At 35.5% G+C, this 22,526-nt stretch overlaps 2 protein-coding genes across 3 annotated transcripts in view; one reads left to right on the top strand and one right to left on the bottom strand.

Annotated features, from left to right (window-relative positions):
* The window catches only part of LOC106669007 (neuroglobin-like), a 200,717-nt gene extending 191,930 nt beyond the window's left edge, over positions 1-8,787 (top strand). The window contains exon 3 of the mRNA XM_014398249.2: positions 8,651-8,787. Coding sequence (XP_014253735.1) covers positions 8,651-8,782 — 132 coding nt within the window. The 3' untranslated portion in view covers positions 8,783-8,787. The remainder of the gene's footprint in view (positions 1-8,650) is intronic.
* Positions 8,788-8,834: 47 nt separating this feature from the next.
* LOC106669006 (DNA repair protein XRCC1-like) lies at positions 8,835-22,053 on the bottom strand. Of its 2 annotated transcripts, XM_014398247.2 has the most exons (8): positions 21,866-22,052; positions 21,177-21,696; positions 20,918-21,055; positions 19,254-19,563; positions 19,085-19,198; positions 18,589-19,029; positions 10,708-10,783; positions 8,835-10,644 (listed from the first exon to the last, which is right to left on the bottom strand). In XM_014398247.2, the coding sequence occupies exons 1-8, from the start codon at positions 21,914-21,916 to the stop codon at positions 10,543-10,545; spliced, it is 1,752 nt and encodes a 583-aa protein (XP_014253733.1). In that variant the 5' UTR covers positions 21,917-22,052; the 3' UTR covers positions 8,835-10,542. The 2 variants fall into 2 exon arrangements, with proteins under 2 accessions (XP_014253733.1, XP_014253734.1); XM_014398248.2 differs by lacking the exons at positions 8,835-10,644; positions 10,708-10,783 and adding an exon at positions 17,635-17,807 and having other exon boundaries at positions 21,866-22,053.
* Positions 22,054-22,526: the final 473 nt, after the last annotated feature.

Here is a 22,526-nt window from a genome sequence, read left to right as displayed (position 1 = left end):
GTTATGTATTACTACATTAACCAGATATTGCTCATAACCTCATCGTATTAGCTAAATGTATGAAATTATCTCGCCTAAGATGAAGTAAAGCGTGTTGTAAATTTATAACCTACTGCTTAAGTAATGGTTATTTTTATTTGTTTAACTATATTTTAGTTAACAAAGCACGGGTTAAAATAACAAAAAATACAGAATAATTTATTCTCACATGCATAAAATGGTAAAATAGAGAGTTTAATGTTTCTGTAATTTTTTTAACAATATTTATTTTTGTTTATACCACAAGTAAAATCGGCGATATGTACAAATTTTAAAATAAATTACAACAATATTTCCTAATACAAAATGTACAAAATTTGGCAGTAGGGTGCGAAGAATCACCCTTGTGGTGACATTTCTAGCAGTCTACCCTTGAGGGATTATTGGGGATAGTTTGGGGTAGAACACTCCTGATCAAAGTATGGCTCGAAGAAGAAGAAAGCAAATTTAGTTGCTAATGCCAAGCTTTCGACCTATTTTAAGGTCATCATCAGGGCCTATATTAATTTCACATTAAGAAAAACATATTTGTCCAATTGATTGTCCCAACATTGACAAAGACTGTAGGATAAGGTTGCAATACTGTTACGGTCCTTGGCAATTAGAACTGAATCGGTCTTCAAGGCAATTTGAGATCACCTGTAAAAACATAAATCTGTAGGTATATTTAAGGTTGTTTTGTAAATTCTACATAATTTTATTGATTGTTATATCAATTGTATAAATTGGTTTTTGTAATGTGAAATTAATATAGGCCCTGATGATGATGTTAAAACAGGTCGAAAGCTTGGCAGTGGCAACTAAATTTATTTTCTTCTTCGAGAAAATACCTTGATCAGGAGTGTTCGTAAATGAAAAGGTCACGACTTCTAATACTGAAAATATTTTGGGGTGTTAGGTTTAAAACTAAGAATTAAATTGAGTTGTGGAATATTACGTATCGAGATTTTATGACATCTTTCTCAAAAGGAATATTAAGATTATTAAATCCATTATATTTCATGGTTCAGCTGACCAAATAACTTCTTTCTATTAATTAATCTTTATGTAATGTATTGGTTGAAATGAAAAAGTTAGTGTCACGAACGGGATTCGAACCCACAACGTTCGGCTCAATACGCCGCTGCTCTAACTACTTCTGCTATCGTGACTTTTATCCACTCGCACACCAACACTCCATCTCAACCTACGGGATAATCCCCCACCCAATAATCTGGATCTTTAGTTAAACCCCACAGTTCGAGGCAGTATGTCCAAATGCGGTTTATTTTCGTCTCGAATATCAGTCGTTTATTATGCAGCGTCAGTTTTGATCGCTTTTCTAGAAATCGTGAGTGTTATGTAATATCTACTCAGTTCCTGCTTTTTTTCCTTTTGTATGTGGATTCGAACTCAGTCTTTCGTCGATAAACGGCCTGAGGTAGCGGACGTGGTTTACTATAGGAATGGAATTATACCACGTCGGAGGGTAAAATAAAGAGGATATCTTTTGTTTTTGTTTTGGTTTAATCCTTCCAGTTAAATTGCAAGTAATTTAATTGAGAAGGTAAAAAGTAAGAGAAGTTGCTCCGTATTTAAAGGGAGTCCTGCGAGCACAGTTCCAGTCCAACGTTGTTTTTCATTAGTAGAACCTTTTCTATTCTAGATTGCTATATAAAAAGGACAAGTCAATTATTGCCCGATGACGCAATATAATCCCACTTGTTTTTTAATTAAGAAATAAAACAAAACCTCCCCTTGTAATCTTATATTAGGACCGTTCGGGGATACTGTCACCAATGACCGCTACAGAAAGATGATGTTTAAATCCGTCTATTGTTTATTTACATTATCGTAACATCGCACAATGAAAAATGGCCGAAAACAATAGTGCATTTTCGGATTTTGACGAGTTTTTTTATTACTGCAGAGAGAAAAGCGCAACCCACACTCCTATTCCAGACTGGGACTAACGTTTTAGGAGAAAACACTGTCCGGAAGTGGATTCTCGGTTCAGAAGCGGAAATTGTGATTTGGAAGAGGCAAAGTGCTTCGGTCGTCCTTCATCCATTGATGTTGACCAACTGCATGCTTTTGCCTCAAATAACACTCTAACAATGTCACGAGATAACGCAGAGACATTTAAGGCCCGGGGACAAAAAAAAAGTTAACTTAATAGTTTGGGTATATGTTAAATTTGATTAAATTCATTATGATTAGTGGTCAGATTGACCAAATTACTTCTCTCATTTGATTATTCTTTTTATGTAAGGTCTTGGTTGAAATGAAAATGCTAGAGTCACGAGCGGGATTCGAACCCACGACATTCGGCTAAGTACGCTGCTGCTCTAACCATTTGAGCTATCGTGACCTCGATCCACCCGGACACCAACTCATCATCTTAACCTACAACCTTTCGAATTTTCCCTCCTTTTTAAATTTTATTATTAAATAAAACTTAAATAAAACCCACCACTACAATTTATGTAAGAAGAGATGGATTCAGATTAGGTCAAACATCTCTTTTTTATTTAAATGTTATTGTTTTCATTAATTTTTTAATCATAAGTAAATATTTTTTATTACATTTTAAATGGATGGTAATTATCTGTCAGTAAAGTATTATTTTGACATGAGACAAAGATAGCACATCTTCAGGATATTTTTATTAAATCTTAAATAAAATTGAAAAAACACATAAAACGAATGACAAAATAATTGTGATACCTACTTCAGGCTCCACTTTTCTCCAGGCTAGTTAGTTCGATTTGGATGGTCGTGGAAGAGACGAACATCTTGCGATAATTTTTTTCTTCCCGATCTTCTTGGATCAATCTTCATCTTTTCGGTTCTGGAACTTGCCGCAGGCCTTATAACCAGCCCTGACAAATTCTCCAGACATTGCCAAATATATTAGCAAAACTGATTTTCCTACTCCGTCCTATGTTTTTGATATTTTCGTAATCGATATTCTTCGATTTTTCAATTTTAATATATTTACTATACTTAACAACTAAGGCGTCGTAAATATACAAAAGAGATTAAAACATCATTTTTTAATGTAGTAAAATAAAATGGCATAGTTACTAAGGGTAATCATAAAAATTATTAAATGACACTAAGTTAATTAACAAGGCATTAAATAAACAAGGCAATTAAATAAAAATTCTGTTTGCTGTTCTCCACAGTCCTTATTGATTTTGAGTTACTATATTCTCCTTGTCCTACAGCGCAATATTACCATTCATTATTACATTTCGATAATATTTACCGCTGTAACTGAATCAGCTGTGTGGAACTTGTGTGGTTTGGAGTACTTAGTTACCTTTAAGCATGTGTATAGTGGTGTCTTAAGCTTACTTCGGCTTTCTCCTCTTATTTTCTGCACAAATATCGTCTTAGGTTTGTGCAAGTTGACTTTCAAATTCCAATTATCACAAAGTTTCCTGGCCCGTAGTCATCTGTTTGGCGGGTTATGAGGTCGTCTATAAAAATCGCAATTGCGCTATAAAGACGGTGAAGGTCGTATAGGTAACCCTGAACGACCTCACTTACATTTGAAATTATTATTTTAGCCGTAAATTCTCCTCTCATTCACAAATACATCTTACAGTAAATCATCAATATGATGAATTAATAATAACACCGGATTCCAACTCCTCTATAGATTGCATATTTCGACTTTAAAAAAATCCAATTTCAATTAAACTAAATAAATACTCATTCATTTCCTCTGTAGTTCGGAATGCTTTTGTTTTCCCTAACAATATTCAGTCTGTTTACGTGGAAACAAGTTGGATAACCCTGATGAAAATTCACACTAGGACTTATGTAAGGTATCATCCTAATATATATAAGAAGCAGTCCTATTGGTTTCGATCCATTTGATTGTATGTGAAATCGATAAACATTCATCCTACGTAAAGAAAAGTTTGGTTATGCTGAGGCTGTGATCCTTTATACACCCTTGTCAGTAATCACACGTTCACCTCGTCCGGCTGTTGTTGCTGATTTTAGATTATTATTCAGTTCTTTCCTTCCAGGCATATAAAATCTGACAGAACCTGTTTTCTATCATTCCCAATATTATCAAGGGGCTAAGAGCTGGCAATATTTTCATTAATAGGCATGCAATGATCGTGAACTTTCTTCGGCTTTGGTATGTCAAGTCTGAAGCAAGTTTAGGCGAGTCATTCTTGACGAATCAAATGAAGGATCAATGTGAGGTGGTTAAACATCTCTTGCTCTGTATCCATCATATTGAAATATATAGATTCTGAATTTCTTTCTTTCTTAATAATTATTGATTAACGGTCACTAATCACCACACCTATTGAAATATAATTTTAGAGCTGTTTTTATAGCTATCTACCTATTGACCTTTTATGAACCTCCATTACCCTGATAATGACCTGTTATTTTTTCCTGTCTCTCTTTCCACGATTTGTTACAAAGGAAATTTTAAATGAAATTTCATTTTGTCCAACTAGTTTCGATTTATAAAATCATCATCAAAGCTACAAAAATACACTGATAGTGACTCTTAATTTATACTTTGCTGGATTGAGCTTGCTTTACCCTTGACTAAAAATCTCTTGTCTGGTCTTTACTGTAACATTTATGATCTGAGGTTTCTTCTTCTTGGCTATTTTTTTGTCATTTGATATTTCAAGTTTGTGTTAAGATGACAATGATTCAATTAACCAAATGCAATAAAACTTAGTTGTCTTAGCTTTGATTTAGCAGGTTTGAAGTAAGATTAGGCGATGCTTTCATGAACAACTTACTGGGCACGTTCCAATTGAATCAAGGAAAGAGTACCTCTGTAAGCGGTAGCTTAAGATTTTTTATTCTGAGTCCATCGGATAGGAATATTGTGATGTAGCTTTTTTACAGATATTTTATAGATATGGATTGTTTCCATTGTATTGATAGTGACTCCGCAGTTATATTTTCTTGTTTTGAGATTTTCTTTTGCATGTGAGCTCTAACCTCTGGGCAATCCTTTACTATTACATGTATATACTGAGGTTTCACCTTCTTCTTGGCAGAACTTACGTATGTCCGCTGCCACTTTCAAGATGTTCAAATTTCTATTAAGCTGCTTCGATTATGAAATGAATAACCGAGTAACAATAGATTGGGCAATAAACCCCAGTTTTATTCAGGTTCGATTCAGCAGGTGCATGTAAGGCGAGTCAGTTTAACCGAGACTTACCTGGCATATCGACATGATCATTGGACTGGACGAGTTCCAACAGATTTAGATCAAGAACCGAGCTTTCTCTTAGCCTCCATAACCCAATCGTTCAGTTATAATATAATAAGCTTTTTTTGCCCGGTAGTAGAAGTCTTTTTCTAACCAGGCCTTTACAGTGGCATCTATGTACTTCGTCTTGGCAGAAACTACGGAGGTGGTCTTGTTTTGAGTCGCATATGTCGCAATGTAGCCTAGCTGTGCGAGGTCCAGTCGACTCAGGCCATGGGTATGACTTGGCTCTGCGTCCATCGTGTTGATTTTACCTTAATATCTTGACTACCTTTTATCAGCGCCCATGATTAACTTCTCAATTATCTCTACTAGTTTTATCTTATTTGCACGCGCAGAAACCTCCTTGTCCTGCACCTTTGTTTACTATTTTTATGGTGTTATTGTTAACGTTGTGTACTATTGTTTCCCCTCTTTGTCTTGGAAAAATGATCATTTCGTCTGAATATTTTCAAATGACAAAGTTAATAATGTTAACAAAAAGCAATGGCACATTATATTGTCCGGCATTGCTGAACCAGGTCTCTGTAGTAAGTTTTGTGAAATCGCTTGCCTGTATCTGTTTGGTGTGTTGTTCCACCAGTTGAGTTTTTAACATGATCCATTCGGCAATTGCGGTTTGTATGGCAGTTTGAAATTTTACAGAAGGGTTGGGCAGGCTGTAGATGTAAAAAATAACACCAAACATGGATTTAAAAGCTTAGATTGATTGTTAGAGGCAAAATTAAAATCCTTACATTTAAAGCAGATTTTATTATGCAAAACAAAAATATAAACGTCAAAGGGCAATGGATTTCAAAACTTTGTTGAATTAAGCTTATTGTGAATTTGTTAATGATTAAAAGAGCAAAGAGTGTAGAAGGAGAGAAGAAACTTTCGATTTTAATTTTCCACATAGCCGTATTTTCATCTTCCTTAAAGGTATGTTTCGTGCAATTTCTTGGCCAAGTCAACCGAAAGAAACGATGTCTGCCGCGCGCCCGACATATTAACTTGTTCTTGAGAGCCCTGACAGTTCGATAATGTAACGATCCTCGAAAACCTGGTGTGCACCAAACCGTGTGCACAAATCACTGGTATCGACCCTTTGAAAGGATCTTGCAGGGAGGGAGATTTATGCTTTAATTCGACACATACAGGGCACACGGCCTGATAGATGCCTCCGGTAAATTACCCCGTTTGACATGACCTGCAATACAAGTGGCTGGATCAATAAAACTTTCTTTACATTTACGTAGTGCACTTTGCTTAAGAATCCATAAATACAAACACCTTCAAATCCGTCTTGCAAAGGGAAATATATATATATATATATATATATACATATATACATATATATCTGTTCACATATTTCTGCTGGATACAATCAACAAAAATAAAATTTGGAGTTTAATAAGCACTATTATATCCTACTTCACAACCGTTTATTCAAGTATAAAAGGTTAAAAAGTTTTAAAGTCGAAACTTTATCCCCAACTGTCACGTTGAGCGTTACAAACCGCGTCGCGAACAATAATCAGAATGCACTTCCTGGATGCCCAGTGAACGCATTTCATAATTCGGATTATAAAAGAAATCATGTGCCATTATTAGTCTTTTTTTGTATTACATAATTAGTACATAATTGATATGTTTGTTAATTTTCACAATCAAAACTAAACTAACTTTATTTTACATTTTATAATAATGTTCTTTGTACTGCTATGATATCAATACTTTTAGTAATTTGGCCGTTACCGACCATTTTGGTCTCCCTGTTCTCTCTGGGTTGGCCTTTCAGCACTTTCCCATCATCAGCGATTTATATAAATTCATGTGGCTTTCATTAAAGCATGTGTGTGACGGGTGAGGTGCATGTGTTGACTTTGTCACTACTCAAGCACATAGGCATTTACTCATCATCAATAGTGGATCTGGGTGCTTTCTATGAATTCAAGTCTCTTTTATAAGGTCGTGAGGGGTGGGTTGCGTATGTCGGCGTTATCTTTGTTACTACTTATCCTCATGAACATTTACCTATCATTAGTCAATTAATTAATATTTATAAAAGGTATTGGTTGAGATAAAAACGTCAGTGTCATAAGCGGGATTCGAACCACGACCTTTGGCTAAATACGCAGCTACTCTGCCACTTGAACTATCGTGACCTCGATCCGCTAGGACACCAACCTCCCACCTCAACCTCACCTTTCGAATTTTCTCTCCTATTTGCCATATTTCAAACGTCGTGTAATCCATTTGATTCTCGGCGAACAAATGAAATGGCCACGGAGAGCTTTCGTGCAGATATATTCAGTTTAATTATTACATCCATTACAGTTCGCGGTCCGATTGACCAATTATCTTTTTTAAATTAATTAATATTTATGAAAGGTATTGGTTGAGATAAAAACGTCAGTGTCACGAGCGGGACTCGAACCCACGACCTTTGGCTAAATACGCAGCTACTCTGCCACTTGAACTATCATGACCTCGATCCGCTAGGACACCAACCTCACCTTTCGAATTTTCTCTCCTATTTGCCATATTTCAAACTCGTGTAATCTATTTGATTCTCGGCGAACAAATGAAATGGTCACGGAGAGCTTTCGAGCAGATATACTTCAGTTTAATTATTACATCCATTACAGTTCGCGGTCCGATTGACCAATTATCTTTTTTAAATTAATTAATATTTATGAAAGGTATTGGTTGAGATAAAAACGTCAGTGTCACGAGCGGGACTCGAACCCACGACCTTTGGCTAAATACGCGGCTACTCTACCACTTGAGCACGATACCTCGATCCGCTAGGACACCAACCTCCCACCTCAACATCACCTTTCGAAGTATCGAAAGATATACTTCAGTTTAATTATTAAATCCATTAGTCCGAGCGGATTAGGCTATGAAGTCAAGTCCCTTTTATAACTTCGTGAGGTGTGGCATGCGTGTGTAGACGTTATCTTTTCTACCACTCAACCTCATGGACATTTCCCCATAATTTGTGATAATATTCCATGAAATTCTTCATACATTTACGAAAATTGGTAATATATAATTATTCAAATGATGCAAAATTGACAATAATGAATATGCTACGTAAGAATGAGTGTGTATGTATTTTACGTATTTTAAATGGAAAAAAAAATGGGGCAAATCAGTTATCTGGATAGATTGTTAATAATCGCTCTATCAAAACTGTCACGATATGCCAATGAATGTTTCTATTAAAATATATATATTATTTTCACGAATTTTACCGTCTTCTGACAGACAAAACAGGCGAGCATACTTAGACTAAATATGATCAGTAACGTCCAAATTACACTTGCGACCGCACACCACATCGATAAACCTCACAATAATATTTGTTTGTTTCAGAAAATTGAAAAACCATTCCTGGAAGCAGTGAAAATGACCCTGGGAGACCGTTACTCCGAAAACGTCGAGTCAATCTACAAAGTAACAATAAAACTGATAATAGACACTCTCGTAAAAGGATACAACTCGTGAGGCGGAATCAACTGAAAAAAAAATGAAGTGATGCAGAAATTTAAGGAGGATCACAAAATGTGTCATCGACACCGATCCTTACTCAACAAAAAAAAATTGTCTAATTGTAAAAGAAAACAACACTTGAAAAAAACAAACCCTGAAATGTTTAAAGTTCTTCTTCACTACTACCTGTTAATGTCAATAATGCAGTACGCATTATGTGAAAAAAAAGTAAATTAAGTTTGCTCATATTCATTTTTAACTGTCAAATTGTCTGATCTAAAGTGAAGAAGCAGCTTGCCACCCCAAGATCCATGATGCCTTTGACTTTTCCAAATCCCTGCCCGTTCTAATTTCTATTTGTTATGTGTATAGTGTTATGTGATAAAAACACACAGATATATGTACATATAATATATATGTTTATATAAATATATAGGTGTGTGCGTGTACAAGATTTAATCATATCTACAGTACATAAACCACTTCCAAAGGGAATAGGGTTACTCCTTGGTGCACTTGTTACAGTACGGAAACTTGTCAGGAAAATGCAAGAAATATCAAATCGTATAATTTTCTATAAGGATTATTAATCATATAGTTACCAAGTAATGTTGACAAAAAAAATTTGTATTGTTTCGAATGTGCTACAAATATGAAAAAATGTTTAATCAGATTACGAAATACTCCACAAAAAAAATGTGGCTCCATTAGTGGGATAAATGATCAAATCAAACAAAATTAAAAAGTTGATGTAAAAATATTTAGGACATATTGTGCTTTATGAGTTTTATAGAATTTAGTATATAATATCCCTGTGTTCACTTTTAATATTATAGTAAATTTTTTTAAAATTATTATTATTATATTTTACTAACATGTACAGCACTCAATGCCAGTAAATTTGTTTGCCAACGAATAACACAATGGAAAAAACAATCGAAACAAAAGAAGAAAAAAAATTGTATATTTGTCGAACTGGATGTAATATGTGGTGTATATTATTTTTTTAACGAACAGACTGCTCTGATAGCAAAAATCTCAAATTTGTCGGAGACAAAAAGAAAACGTTTTGAGAACGAAATGTCACGTCGTAAAACAGAGGCCAGTTTTCTTAAAATTGAAGTCGAAGAGGAGAAAATCGTCGTCGTCCACTCTGACAGTGGATAATTGTAAAGAAAAAAACATTAGAGTTGCAAAATGTTCCCTAGTCAATTGTCAAGAAGCAGAGTAGAATGTAAAAAATAAGAAAAAAAGTTGGATGTTGTGACTGTTTAATTGTAACAGACAGTGTATTAAAACATAGGATTCCTTATGAAACAAAATTTATGTAAAAATATATATATAAATAAAATGTGTTAAGTTTATTTGTACACAATCAACATTTCCATTTATGAAATGGCATACAATCTTCAACCGCCGTGAAATTACTGGTTTAATTTACAACAGAAAAATGACTAATTTGTCACATTATTAAAATATAATGCAAACTTTTTTTTTAAATGATTGTATTATTAGGGCAGTTTTATGTAATATTTATCATTTGCAAAGAATAGAGCAGAAAAAACTGTTGATCAAACAATGAAAACCTCGAGTAAAAGCTCTATCTCAAAGTTCGCAAGACACAGTTTCTTTAATTAATAACAGAAAAAATGACTAATTTGTCACATTATTTCAGTTAGGACAATTTTTACATAATATTTAGCCTTTTCATTTTCAAACAATGTTAATGGCCAGAAACAAACTGTTGATTAAACAAAGAAAATCTCCAGTAACATCTATATCTCGAAGTCCGTATAAGGCAGTGCTCTATTGTTGTCATGTGACTCCCATATCCACTCAGGTCTCACACCAATCACATCTGGATAATCTGATTTCACCTGTACGAATGTTTAAATGCCATTATAATGCTTAAAAACGTAAATATGTAGTCAAATTTATACCATGGCGACAGCATCGACGTCCTCTGATATGACATACTTGACCGTATTTAAATCAGTATTATCGTTCGCGACAACGCTGTGAAAATAAACATATAGTAAGTACAAGAGAAATGCAATTTAAAAAATATTTTTCAACCAATCCCACTGCAATTTAAGCCATTTTGTAGGCGACACTTCAAAATGTCCAAACATGAGCAAAAAAATTATGTTTTGACGATCGTTATTATGCATTGTGATAATAGTACAAATAAACTAGCAAAATGATAAAATGTTTTATTTATCTAAAAAATGGACGTCGTAATATCATGGCGCACGCCAATTTAGATTAACAGGTTATACAAAACTCTCATAGATCCTCTAATTCTCATCAACTCCCCTTCAATTTTTACTCATGTAAAAACGCAAATGGAGTAGTAAAAATATATGTGTTTTCTTTAATAAATAATTTGGTGGATTCGTGAGGAAGGTCAAGAATTAAGTAGTTTAGAAAAACACCTATCACGTTTTTTTTCCGACGTTTCGTCATATTCAAGGCACCAAGTGTGGTGCTATTCTTGTGTATCATATTAGTGATGTGGGAAATTGTTGTGAAACGTCGGAAAAAAATGAAATAGGCATTTTTCTAAACTTCTCATTCTTGACCGCTCCTGACGAATCCAACAGATTATATATTATATGTTCACTGAAATAGGTTTGATAAATTGATTGGATAGTTAACCGAAGTGATTATTTAAATTGGTTTTTAATTTTAAAATGAAGTGCGGTTGGGACAAAAAATTAGTGTCACAAGCAGGACTCGAACATACATTTGGAAAGTTTTTTGCGAATAACTGGAGAACGGTGGCTCCACACTGAAAACCGATTGTACCGTTAAATTCAGCATCAAAACAACATTTCAAAAACTGCACATGAGTATCTTGCCTTTCGAAATAGCAATTGTGTGTATTTGTATCCCGCTATCCTGCAGTTAGTTCAAAACTTTTTGAAAAAATTCTATATAATGTATTGTTTGTGAAGCTTTGGCATAAAATTGAATTTTAAAAAATACGCAAAAAATTTCTGTAGGCCATATTTTGGTCAAAAATTAACTTTTTCGAAGAAGGGGGTATCGTTTGAAAGCTGTATGTGCTCTGAACACACAAAATCTACCAGGTTTCAATCGGAACAATAGCGCTTAGAAATCAAATAAAGAATACACTTCACCACATCATGACACGCTCACGAAATGGGATAAAAAAAGGTGATTTTTCTATCAATCGTTAAGATATATCGGCCTGTACGCAATGGCATAACTGGAAGTTCAGACTAAGCAATACTATACAACTGGTCCGGCGATGTATTGGACTGTATAACGAACGATGGCAAGTACAATAAAATAATTGAAAATTAACTCAGCCTCCGCTAGAAATTGCTAGAAGGAAAATCTGTATGGAAAACCCTTACCTAGTGGTGGAGCTTACTGTCGAATTTTTGACAATCCACGATGAGGAAACGCAGGATAAGTAATTATCGCCCGAATAAGCCTAAGGACAATTTAATCGTTTAACGACAATTTAAAAAAGGACCATCGCCTGGCCGCCTCTTGCCCCCAGAATAAAATTTATTGCCAGGGTAAAGGACATATTACAGCCGGACGCTGGGAAATACCACCCCTTAATTTCACCCGGCCACACGAATCACCTCATTCTTTCCGTCCACACGACCAATCGGTCACTCAACGGAGGGGTAGAGTCCTGACGAACGACGACCAGAGTCCCGATTTTAAGGGGCCCCGCCGATTTATTCCACTTGCATCGAACTTGAACTTCATGGAAATACTCGGCCCGCCACTGCTTCCAAAATGACTGTAGCAATTGATCCAGAACTAAGGAATCTATTTAATCGGTCGGTAGATTTCACCGATCCATCGCTGGTATGCGTGCAGCAGGGCAAGACTCAAAAAATGAGTTGGCGTTAATGCCGACGTTATTTGAATCACAAGTGTACTTAATTCCTAAGTTGATAGTTGGTCTCCAATTACTCGGAAGAGATGCGATTTCGTCCACTTTATATTGGCCTACCAGATCCCTCCGAGGTGAGGCGCATGGGGGGAGGGGGTTGAATTTTAAATTCGCTTAATCCGGTCGATAATGTTTGACGAAATTCTGGGCAACCCTTCAACCTTCGCAGCTCATCTAATCGCTTCTTAGCTCCAACAATATTCATACCACAATCGAAATATTTCACCGAAAAAGCATGGGCCAGAAATGTTTAAAAGTGGCTAAAAACATTACAAGGGACAATTAGAACTCCAATTCAAAGTAGATTGCTTTTGTGGGCAGGCAAATACAAAACCAAACAGTTTTGTTGCCTTTTTAATCACAGGCTTTCGCCGACGACCTTGGACGACCCAATACCGAACTGACGGTAAACCTAGGTAAATATGCTACAGTTTTCCAGTCTGAAATCATAGCGATTGAAAGATGCACCAGAGAAATAAAAAGGCTAAGAATATATTCCCGGAAGATAGCCATTTTCTCTGACAGTCAGGAAGCACTTAGGGCCCTAGTAGGCACAGGCAAAGAGTGTTTGGAACTGCATGGAGGCCCGGACGGAAGGCAGTGATACTAAAGACCTTACCCTGGCATGTGTCCCCGGATATTCGGGGCATGAAGGCCACGAAAAGGTTGGCATATTGGCCAAAAAGGGAGGGCCAACATGGACTCTCTGGGTCCTGAACCGTACTGCGGCTTAGCAGCCTGCCACAAAAGAGGATACATCTTGAAACGGATCCTTAATGAGTCCAAAACCTGGTGGAACAATACCGCAGGTATGAGGCACGCGAAGAGATTCATAGAAGGACCATCCACAAAACTTACAAAAGAATTACTGGAGGGCAACCGCAACCGAACCAGGATTCTGGTAGCCACTTAAGAAAGCACATGCACCGGGTAGGAGTACAGACAGAACAAACACCGTGCAGATACTGCCAGGAAGAGGAGGAGACCACAAAATCCTAACACCAAGGAGCCGCTGGCATATCTGTGGAGGCTGGTCAATAACCTGAAGCTGGCCAGTGAGTTATAAATAACAGGGGAGCACAATAGATCTATTCAGTTCGAGGTGCAGTAGGCCTTGTGGCCACCTCTTTTATCCCTATCCCTAGGGTTAATGGGCCGGCATAATTTACACCGGTATGGAAAAAGGCTTGGCTATTTATACCCGACATGGCGAAAAATTTGACATAGCCGGGTTTGAAGTCCTGCCTTAGGTTTGGACTTAAAACAAACATTGTAATATCGCAGCATCTTCCTCACGGCTAGGCGGTGCGACCCGCAATGATCCAATACCTTTGCCTTAATAAGGACATCAAAAGGTAGGAACCTAAATGAAGATGCTTGAAATGGTAAAAACGAAAGTGTTACAAAATGATCATTTTTTGAAGGAATTATGGGGTAGGAGTACTCTCAGTCTACGCCGGCGTTTTTCAATCTCCTCCAAATCGTAGAACTCCTTCCTGTAAAAATAGGGCCAACTGGATGGACTGGGAACCGAAGCGTCGTTTTTCCAATGCCTTAATTTCGGGTAGGAAATATTGGGCCTGCACAATTTTACAGAGCATCACTTCGCTTTAGTCACAATCTGCTGTAGTAATACGAACTCCCAAAGGAAGTAAACGAACAAATCGTAACAAATATCCCATGCTGTTAATCAATTTCTGCAGCGAGGAGACATTTTTCATAAATTCAATAAAAATATTCACGGGGCGAACTGCCACAAAACCCCTTGTTTTGTTCTGGACAATCACCTTCAAAAGATTAGATTGGTCATTCCGACTGGGATTTTAATAGCCAATCAGGACTTTTGAACCAATAGGGATGAGTATAAATTCTTCAGGTCTCAACTCGTGACAAGCAACCGGCAGGTTTTTCGACACACCTTATATGAGCCCACCTTTTAGCGTCCACACCTGTATTCAATTCCGCCACTCTGGCAACAAACGTACTCCAATGACTAGGCCCCGAATTGAGCCAGCAAAGCACAATCATCGAGTAGGAAAACGCAAACGACACAGGCCTCAGATCCCGTTGTGAAAAAATCTTCAACACCACGGAGAACAATTTTGCCAAAAACAAAGCGGCGCATAACTCAAGCCGCGGAATGGACAACACCTTCGGGGAAACCTTGACTTTTATACGGACTAATGAAACATGAGGGGGATTGGTTTCACATTTCAAGAAGATCACAGCCCCAGATCCGTTTCGGACTCATCGCAGAACCAATACAGCGTTGTTTTGGATGTCCAGAAAACCCGGGATTTTTTTTCATAGACAGCTGTGACAACTCGTTTTGCACCCTTTCCTAGTGGACACATCTCGGAAAAGGTGGTGATCTCATTCTGCCCCTTCTTTCCACAATTTTTTGATCAAAACGTTCAAATAGAATGTGAGAGGAGCCAAAAAGGCCAGGGGGTCAATAATCAGAGCAACGGCGGAAAGTACGCTTGGTGCTAGGGCGTGCTTCTAATCTACATGATCAGACCCAGGGAGCCACAAGACGAAACAAGAATAAAATAAAAAACGACCGAGTTCAATTCACAAACCTTAATATGATCATTGGGTCGAAATCGCCACAAAATTTTTTGATATATCAGACCATAAGGATGGAGCCGTATTTGTATATGGCAAAGTGAAAGAGCCTAAAAATGAGGGCAAAAATATCCCTTTGTAATTTCAGACCACAACGATTTATACGTATTTGATTTTGCGCTTGTGAAAACAACTTACACATGGTAGACTGAGTTTACTGGTTGAATATGGCGTGGTGGGGAATAAAATATTCATGTGGCTCAGAACGGTCGACGCAAGAAATCTCCGACAAATGCACTGCTAAATATACTTGGCAATGATCTGATGATGGGGCAACCAGCATATCTTCTGACTAGGTTATCGAACTTCAAAAGCCTGTGTTAGGCATTCTGAAAAGAATCTCCCGTCTCAGGACTCTCTCGGAACGGAAGGGTCACAAAATATCTTCCTCCCTCATTTTTTGGACGGTAGGACTGTAAATATGTTCACATTCCACTTCGTTGGGATGTAAAAAACGATCTGGTGGACTGAGCACAATTTCGATTTCCCAAAACTTCGCGAGAAGATTTAACTGGTAACAAGGAAAGCCCTAAATGTCGGCAGGTTTCCAATGTAAGAAAATAGGATTGGCTCCCTGAATCTAACAAGAAACGCAAACCTTGTGCGTTGCTGGAAGCTCCCCGAAGCTACACGACCACCGTGGATAGTGTTGGTTGACTGTCCACCGCTCGTTGACGCCACGGTTTGTTGTACCATGCACAAGCTGGTGGGAGTCGGTGGATTTGGGAGAATCTGGTGGCTCACTTGTGTATACGTAACTTATGGGAATTCTTTCGACAACATGGACATTAGAGAGCCTTCTCCAAAGGTTTCACCACGAAGGAATGAGTTCGCATCCCACTTTCGTAACTTGGACGGTCTTGTAAAGTTTTTCTTTTGGGTGAGTGTTAGGCCGGTGTTGTTAGAACGGTTCTATATTTATCACAGAAACATTAGATACACAATTTTTATCCTAAGATAAGCGAAGTTCATACCAAAACGATAAGACATGTGCCAGCCAATCATCCTAAAGATGTGAAAATTATACCTCCGGCGTGAAATCTACCGTAGATTTTATGTTTTTCTAAGGATTGGATGAAATCTTTATATGAGGGCATATCTTTCGTCCGGTACGCAGCCTCAAAATCCCGTCTACTTATAGGATCTAAAATATTCAAACCCCGGTTCATGAAACGAAGTCCCCAAGACTTTTAAGATTGAATTGTTTGAAAGCGTTCTTTCGACATATCTTCAATGACTAGAGGTATAAACAATTCATAAAAGACAGGTTATAAGGACAGAGACCCGTCGAACAAAGGAATTTTATTACAATTTTTTTATTTTGTAAACGAAGGGAATAGGATTTTGCTACAGAAATCGGAGTGGATACCTTTCTAGTTTTCTGAGCAGACTCAAACAGACTCCCAGTAACATTCTGAATATGTTCTGTCAAATCCCCTAATGCCATGTTAAAACTAGGTTCGGACGAATCATCAAATTAAATTGAAATTTCGTTAATTTGCATCTCGATTTGGTCGAACTCGGCCACCGTGTTCTCCAACACCACATATGCTGTTTTAAAATGTTTAAGCCTGCCGTGTCTCAATTTGGTTGAGAAGATCGTAAATGCTTGAACTCTCTGAAAGAGCGGAATTTTTTTGGTCAACATTTTAATTAAATTCTCTATTTCGTTCCTGGTCATTATAACCCACAAAATTATTTTCTGATTACATTCAACTACAAACGACAAGATAACCAACAACCCGACCAAACGTTCCGGACTGTATAAAGACCGACGAAAAATAAAATTAAATTAAATTTTTAAAATTAACTCACCCTCTGCTCGTCGCTTTCCTTCATCCACGAGGAATCGGGGGAGGTGGACAGGGAAGGGTAGAAATCGCCGGAAGGAAAACTGGATGGAAACCCTTACCTCGTGGTGGAGTACTAACGAATTTTCGACAAACTGCGATGACGAAGCGCAGAACCATGTAATTATCGCCCGAATAAGCATAACGACAATTTAAAAATTTAAACGCAGTGAAAAAACAACAGTAAACTTAAGTATTCGAATTCGCAATCCAACTCGATCCGACTGCCCCCCCCACGCACGGAGTTCAAAACTGGCGTAAACAAGAACTAAAATATACACTCAAAGGCAAAATAACCGTTAACTCATATTTTGTTGTCTATTTCAAACTATATATATATATATTTCTCATTATACTAATTACAACCATTTACTTATTTTAATGTAACTAAATTAAATGATATCAGAAATTCATGAGTTTTAATAAAAATTATTTAATTATGATGGTATGAAAGAAAATTCATCAAAACACCGGAAAATCACTTCCGGTGATCCAAAACTACTGTAGACTATCATGAACGTAGAACACGGCACATCCAGGACTTGGGCTATGTAATGAATACTACATCCGTCATTGGCCAAAGCATCTGCCTGGGAGATGATCTTCTCTACTTAAAGCCATGCTTTAAAAAAAACATTAATAATTAATTGTTCACTCAATTTTATTGTATTATCAAAAAAAAAAAAAAAAAACTCGCTCGACAAGTTAGCTATGGTAGCAAGAAATTAAACTGATTTTCTTTATTTTTAATCTAAAGAGTGTGAAAAGATTAATAACAATCTATAAAAGTCAAAACAAACCATTAATGTCTGTTTTCATTGTACTATTAATCTTCACACTTAGTTATTACGGAAAATATACAAATAAATACAAGAGTTTGGTTGTTTGTCTTTGAGTGTATATCACATTTACACAATGGTAAAACTGAAATTCAGATTTTAAAACGACAACCAAAATTGATATATTATTAAATTTTAGAAAACAGTTTTTAAAAAATTATTAATGTTATTAGATACATGAGCGGAAAAAAGTGGCCCCCCTTAATATTTTTAATTACTTCTTAGAAAATCCTCCATTGATTACGTATACAATATTTAATTTGTTATTATTATAGGAGAAAATAAAACTAAGAAATAAATAAAATAAAATCTCGCATTTATGTTATAATTGAATTTTGTACATAAATCTTTGAATAGTCTTTGAATCTCTTCTTCGTTGGTTTTTCCGTAAAGCTTCTTTCTATATTTATTTATTTACTTTATTTATTTATTTATTTTTTTAAATTTAACTATCTTATAGTTTTCTTTAAAAATATTGAAGTATTGAAAAAATGAGGGTAGCCACTTTTTTTGCCTCCCAGAGTAGTTGTATGAGTGTTTTGATAAAATTAAAGTTAACCATACCCATCATGTGCTACAATGTATCTTTGAAGTTTTTCTCTTTCTTTTTCTTCTACATCATCAAGGAGTAGAAAGGTCATACACTGGAAAAATCTATGGAGATGTGGAAGGTTTTCCTCAGAATCACTGCTATTTTCTATCATACCAAACTCTTCCTCTTCTGTATCCGCATTATAGACATCATCGTTTCTGGCTGGTGGGACAGGTGCTCTAGATGGGCCTGCGACATTTTCTGGGGAAGTGGGCTGGGGTTGAATTTTTTCAACGGATGTCCGGTTTTTCTTTTTCTGGGCCTGCCGCACTTGCTCGAGTTCATCCTCCGTGTCCTCAGAGTCAGTGTCGTAAATCCGCCTACGATTATCAATTCTCTTTGGCTTGTCTACCTTTTCATAAATTTCCTCATCGCTTTCTTTCTGATGTAAATCATTAGGATCAAGTGCATACCTGAAAAAAAATCTTCATTATACGACTAATATTTTCAAATAACATCTCTGATTACCTTCTCCAAGGTAAAGCAATTCGCTTTGCATAACTGTCCTCGAACCATTCTTTTTTTACTATTTTCCCTTTGTTTCTCACTTGGTTGAATTTTGGAGTATTGGCAAACGCACAACTAAATAAATCATATTATTATATACGCTATTTTTTATAGTGGTTATTACACATACATTAAATGAGTACAAGATGCGTCCCAGTCAGCTTTGTATTTTGCTCCCATAGCTAAACCTTTACTTCTTATATCACTCCTCAATGGGTTTTGAAAACCGCTGATGACGAAAACAACATTTTCGAAGAATTTATTGAAAGATTTTTCAGCACATTTCTTTACTGGCTTTGGTGCAACAACTTTCGAGTTTGGGCTTTGGTCGTTAGTTTTTCTCTTTTTAACAGAGCTTGTAGGTGTTGAACTTGCAGGTGATGCATTTCTTTTTTCAGAATTTTTCTTAACCTTAGGAGTCTTTTGTTTCTTCTGTTTGGCTGTAATAGAAATAGTTAAAAACAAACTGAATAACAACCTGGTATTTAAAAATAACGTATTTGTGCTAGACAAGAATGGCTGTTAAAAAAGAAAAATAATAATAACACTGCTCTCTGTCTAACTTTTGAACTAAACAGTCTAATGGAAGAGAGATATTAACTTTCTAAACAACTGAATAATATAAGTTTACAAAACTCCTAAAATGTATTTTATTATTATATTATTTAATTAGATGTTTGTAAAGCCAATTTTTTTTTTTTTTTTTTTTTTTTTTAGAATAAAACTACTCAAAATTAGTTCCTTGAGTATACTCTAAATTCCTTTCTCTGCATTTTAGTATTTAAAAAAAATTATATCAAATTACACCGGCGGAGACTTTGTGTCTGAAAACAAATCTTACTATGAACTTAGATTTTTAATATTCCCTATCTCTCAGCTATTTATTTAACAAAACTTATCAGATCGCGGTCAAATTGTGTAAATCCTACGGATCTTTATCCTCCTACATAAAACACCCTTTTTCCAAAATTCTTTTCTTTACTACAGCATGCAAAAATGATAATAAACTGACCATTGATGTCAGAAATGTAAAGTTTCCATCTGCTTTTTAAAAAATTCTGTATATGATAGCTTTAAAAAGAATTTACAATTTGTCTATTAATTTATGAACAATTTTTTGTTTAACTTTCACTTTAAATTTTTCTCAGTTTGCTGTTGTTACAAGTTCATTTTTTTCCTTCTTTCTACTTATTTTTCTTGTACTTCTTTTTTTAATTTTTTTTTTTTAATAAGAAAGTTGCTTTAATTTACTTTTTATTTCTATATATACTATTTAATGTTACACACTAAATTATGCTGCAGTTAGAGAAATTCTCATAGAGTATATACTTTTATTTTCCACAACACGTACAAAGTAATTTAGAGCATGCTGAAGGCAGTAATTGTGAATAGTGGTAATATTAAATATTATAATTAAAAAAACCTGTATAAGTTAGCGTTTAAAAATCTACAAAATGTCTACAAATCTACAATTTGTCTGCTAATTTATGAATTTTTTTTTCTAACTTTCACTTTACATTTTTCTTGTTTGCTACTGTTAAAGTTTATTTTCCTTTAAAATTCTTATTTTCTTTCTAATTATTTTTTAAATTTGTAATGGACAAGAATTGCTTTCTTTACTTTTTATTTTTTTATGTATACTATTTGATATTACATAATAAATCATAGTGATGTTTGATTTTTTAATTTTTTTTTAACAAACACATTCACTCTCACCCTAGCCTACCGATTCAAATTATAATGAAATGAATTACAACTTGGCAAGACTAATTATAGTAGAATTGATAAACTTACTAGTTGAGTTGACCTCTTCAGTTTGTTCATCAACATCATCCGTTGTGACAGGATTGACAACAACAAACTTGTTTTTTATAGATGAAGGCAGCTTAATATCACCAATATTCCTATTAGCTGCATGAACTGCGGCAGCACCTAGGCATCAGGGGTCATTATCACCATATATCACATGATAAATTGTATGATAATGGTCTTGAAAAAAATTAATTTAATAAAAAGAAGAAATGGACACTTATTTCTTCATGGTTCAAGTTACCTGTGAGTTCATTCAGCTCCTTTCTTTGAGCGAATAGGCCACCAGCCTGCAAAAGCGGTTGTTTCTGTTTCTCCACCTTGAGCTGGAACTTGCCAAAATTACAAGCCGGCAAATCATGTTCATCACTGTGGAAAGTGACAAAAGAGAGACCAAACTGAGAATATTTGTTGTACGGCTGCGTACAGACCAGCTTGACCCTATCCCATTTCTCATCTTTGACGGATTCGCAAAACGATTCAGATTTAAAAAATTTGACACCGTTGGTGTTGTCTCCATTTTTTCCCTCCTGGAGAGTCATGAGGGACGAGGTGACAAGAAGGGGCTTAAGAGTGTCCGGTTCAGCCGAATGACCGACAAGTATTTCAATGAATGCTGAATTTTCATTTCCAACGTCTACCGCAACGATTTTACATGCCTTTTCCAGTTGAAGGATCACACTTATGTTCTTCTCGCCTGGAGTCTTGCATTTCCATTTCTTATTACTGAAGTCTCTCTGGAGTAGGTTGGAAGCTTCATGGTTCTAAAAATCAAACAAGGAACAACTAAAAATTAATCAGGATAATTATATAACTTAGTGATTTCTCATATATTAGATGGCATTAAAATAACAAGGTAAAAAGGTAATTTTAAAAATAAATATTAACGTGAGATTTTCTCTTGAGCAAATATTATTTGAGCCCAAAAGTTACCTTATCTTCACTAGAAACACTGACAACTCTTTCAATTTTTACAATAGGCATTATTGATAAATGGCATTATTACTTTGCATAAAATATGTTAATGACGACTATTATATACAAAAGAACATAATTATATTAATACAAGTCGAGATCGAAGTAAACAATTTATGAGAGGTTTCTACTAACTGCTGTTATATTGGTCGGTTAGGCGGTAGTCGTTGTACACAATAGACAAAAAGGCGCTAAAGTGCAACCTGGTGGAATTTATTTGAACAAATAAGTTCGAGTCTTACTGGATCAAATTAAAGAAATGATTTTTCTTTTTTTTAATGGACAGATGTCATAAGTGCAGTACACACCTTGCAATAAAAAATATAAATTTTTCTTTTACAGTTGGCACTTCTTTGCGATCGAACCTTATTATATATTATTGTTTAGCTAAATTCGAAAAGCTTATAGTTCCAGCAGATTTAATTCTGCTAGGTCTAAACCCTTTTTGAATTTCATGCCATATGAAATGCCCATACGAGAAGAAATAAAGCTTAAATTACCCATTCCTAATAAACTATACATTTTTTAAATTATTATTATTTATTACAATATGTACAAATATCTACATTACACAATGCAATACACTATTTATCATTTACAAAGATCCTGAGGGGAGCCA

Source organism: Cimex lectularius, unplaced genomic scaffold (assembly GCF_000648675.2).
Source record: "Cimex lectularius strain Harlan isolate CLEC.00 unplaced genomic scaffold, Clec_2.1 scaffold148, whole genome shotgun sequence".
NCBI lineage: Eukaryota > Metazoa > Arthropoda > Insecta > Hemiptera > Cimicidae > Cimex > Cimex lectularius.
Note: the sequence above shows the minus strand (reverse complement) of the source record. Positions and strands in the feature narration are given on the sequence as shown.

Coding starts and splice junctions, on each gene's coding strand:
- LOC106669006 (XM_014398247.2), bottom strand. CDS start 21,916: ATGCCTATTGTAAAAATTGAAAGAGTTGTCAGTGTTTCTAGTGAAGAT. Junction 21,056..21,176: donor GGAGCTGAATGAACTCACAG/GTAACTTGAACC, acceptor CCTGATGCCTAG/GTGCTGCCGCAGTTCATGCA. Junction 19,030..19,084: donor ATTGCTTTACCTTGGAGAAG/GTAATCAGAGAT, acceptor ATTTTTTTTCAG/GTATGCACTTGATCCTAATG.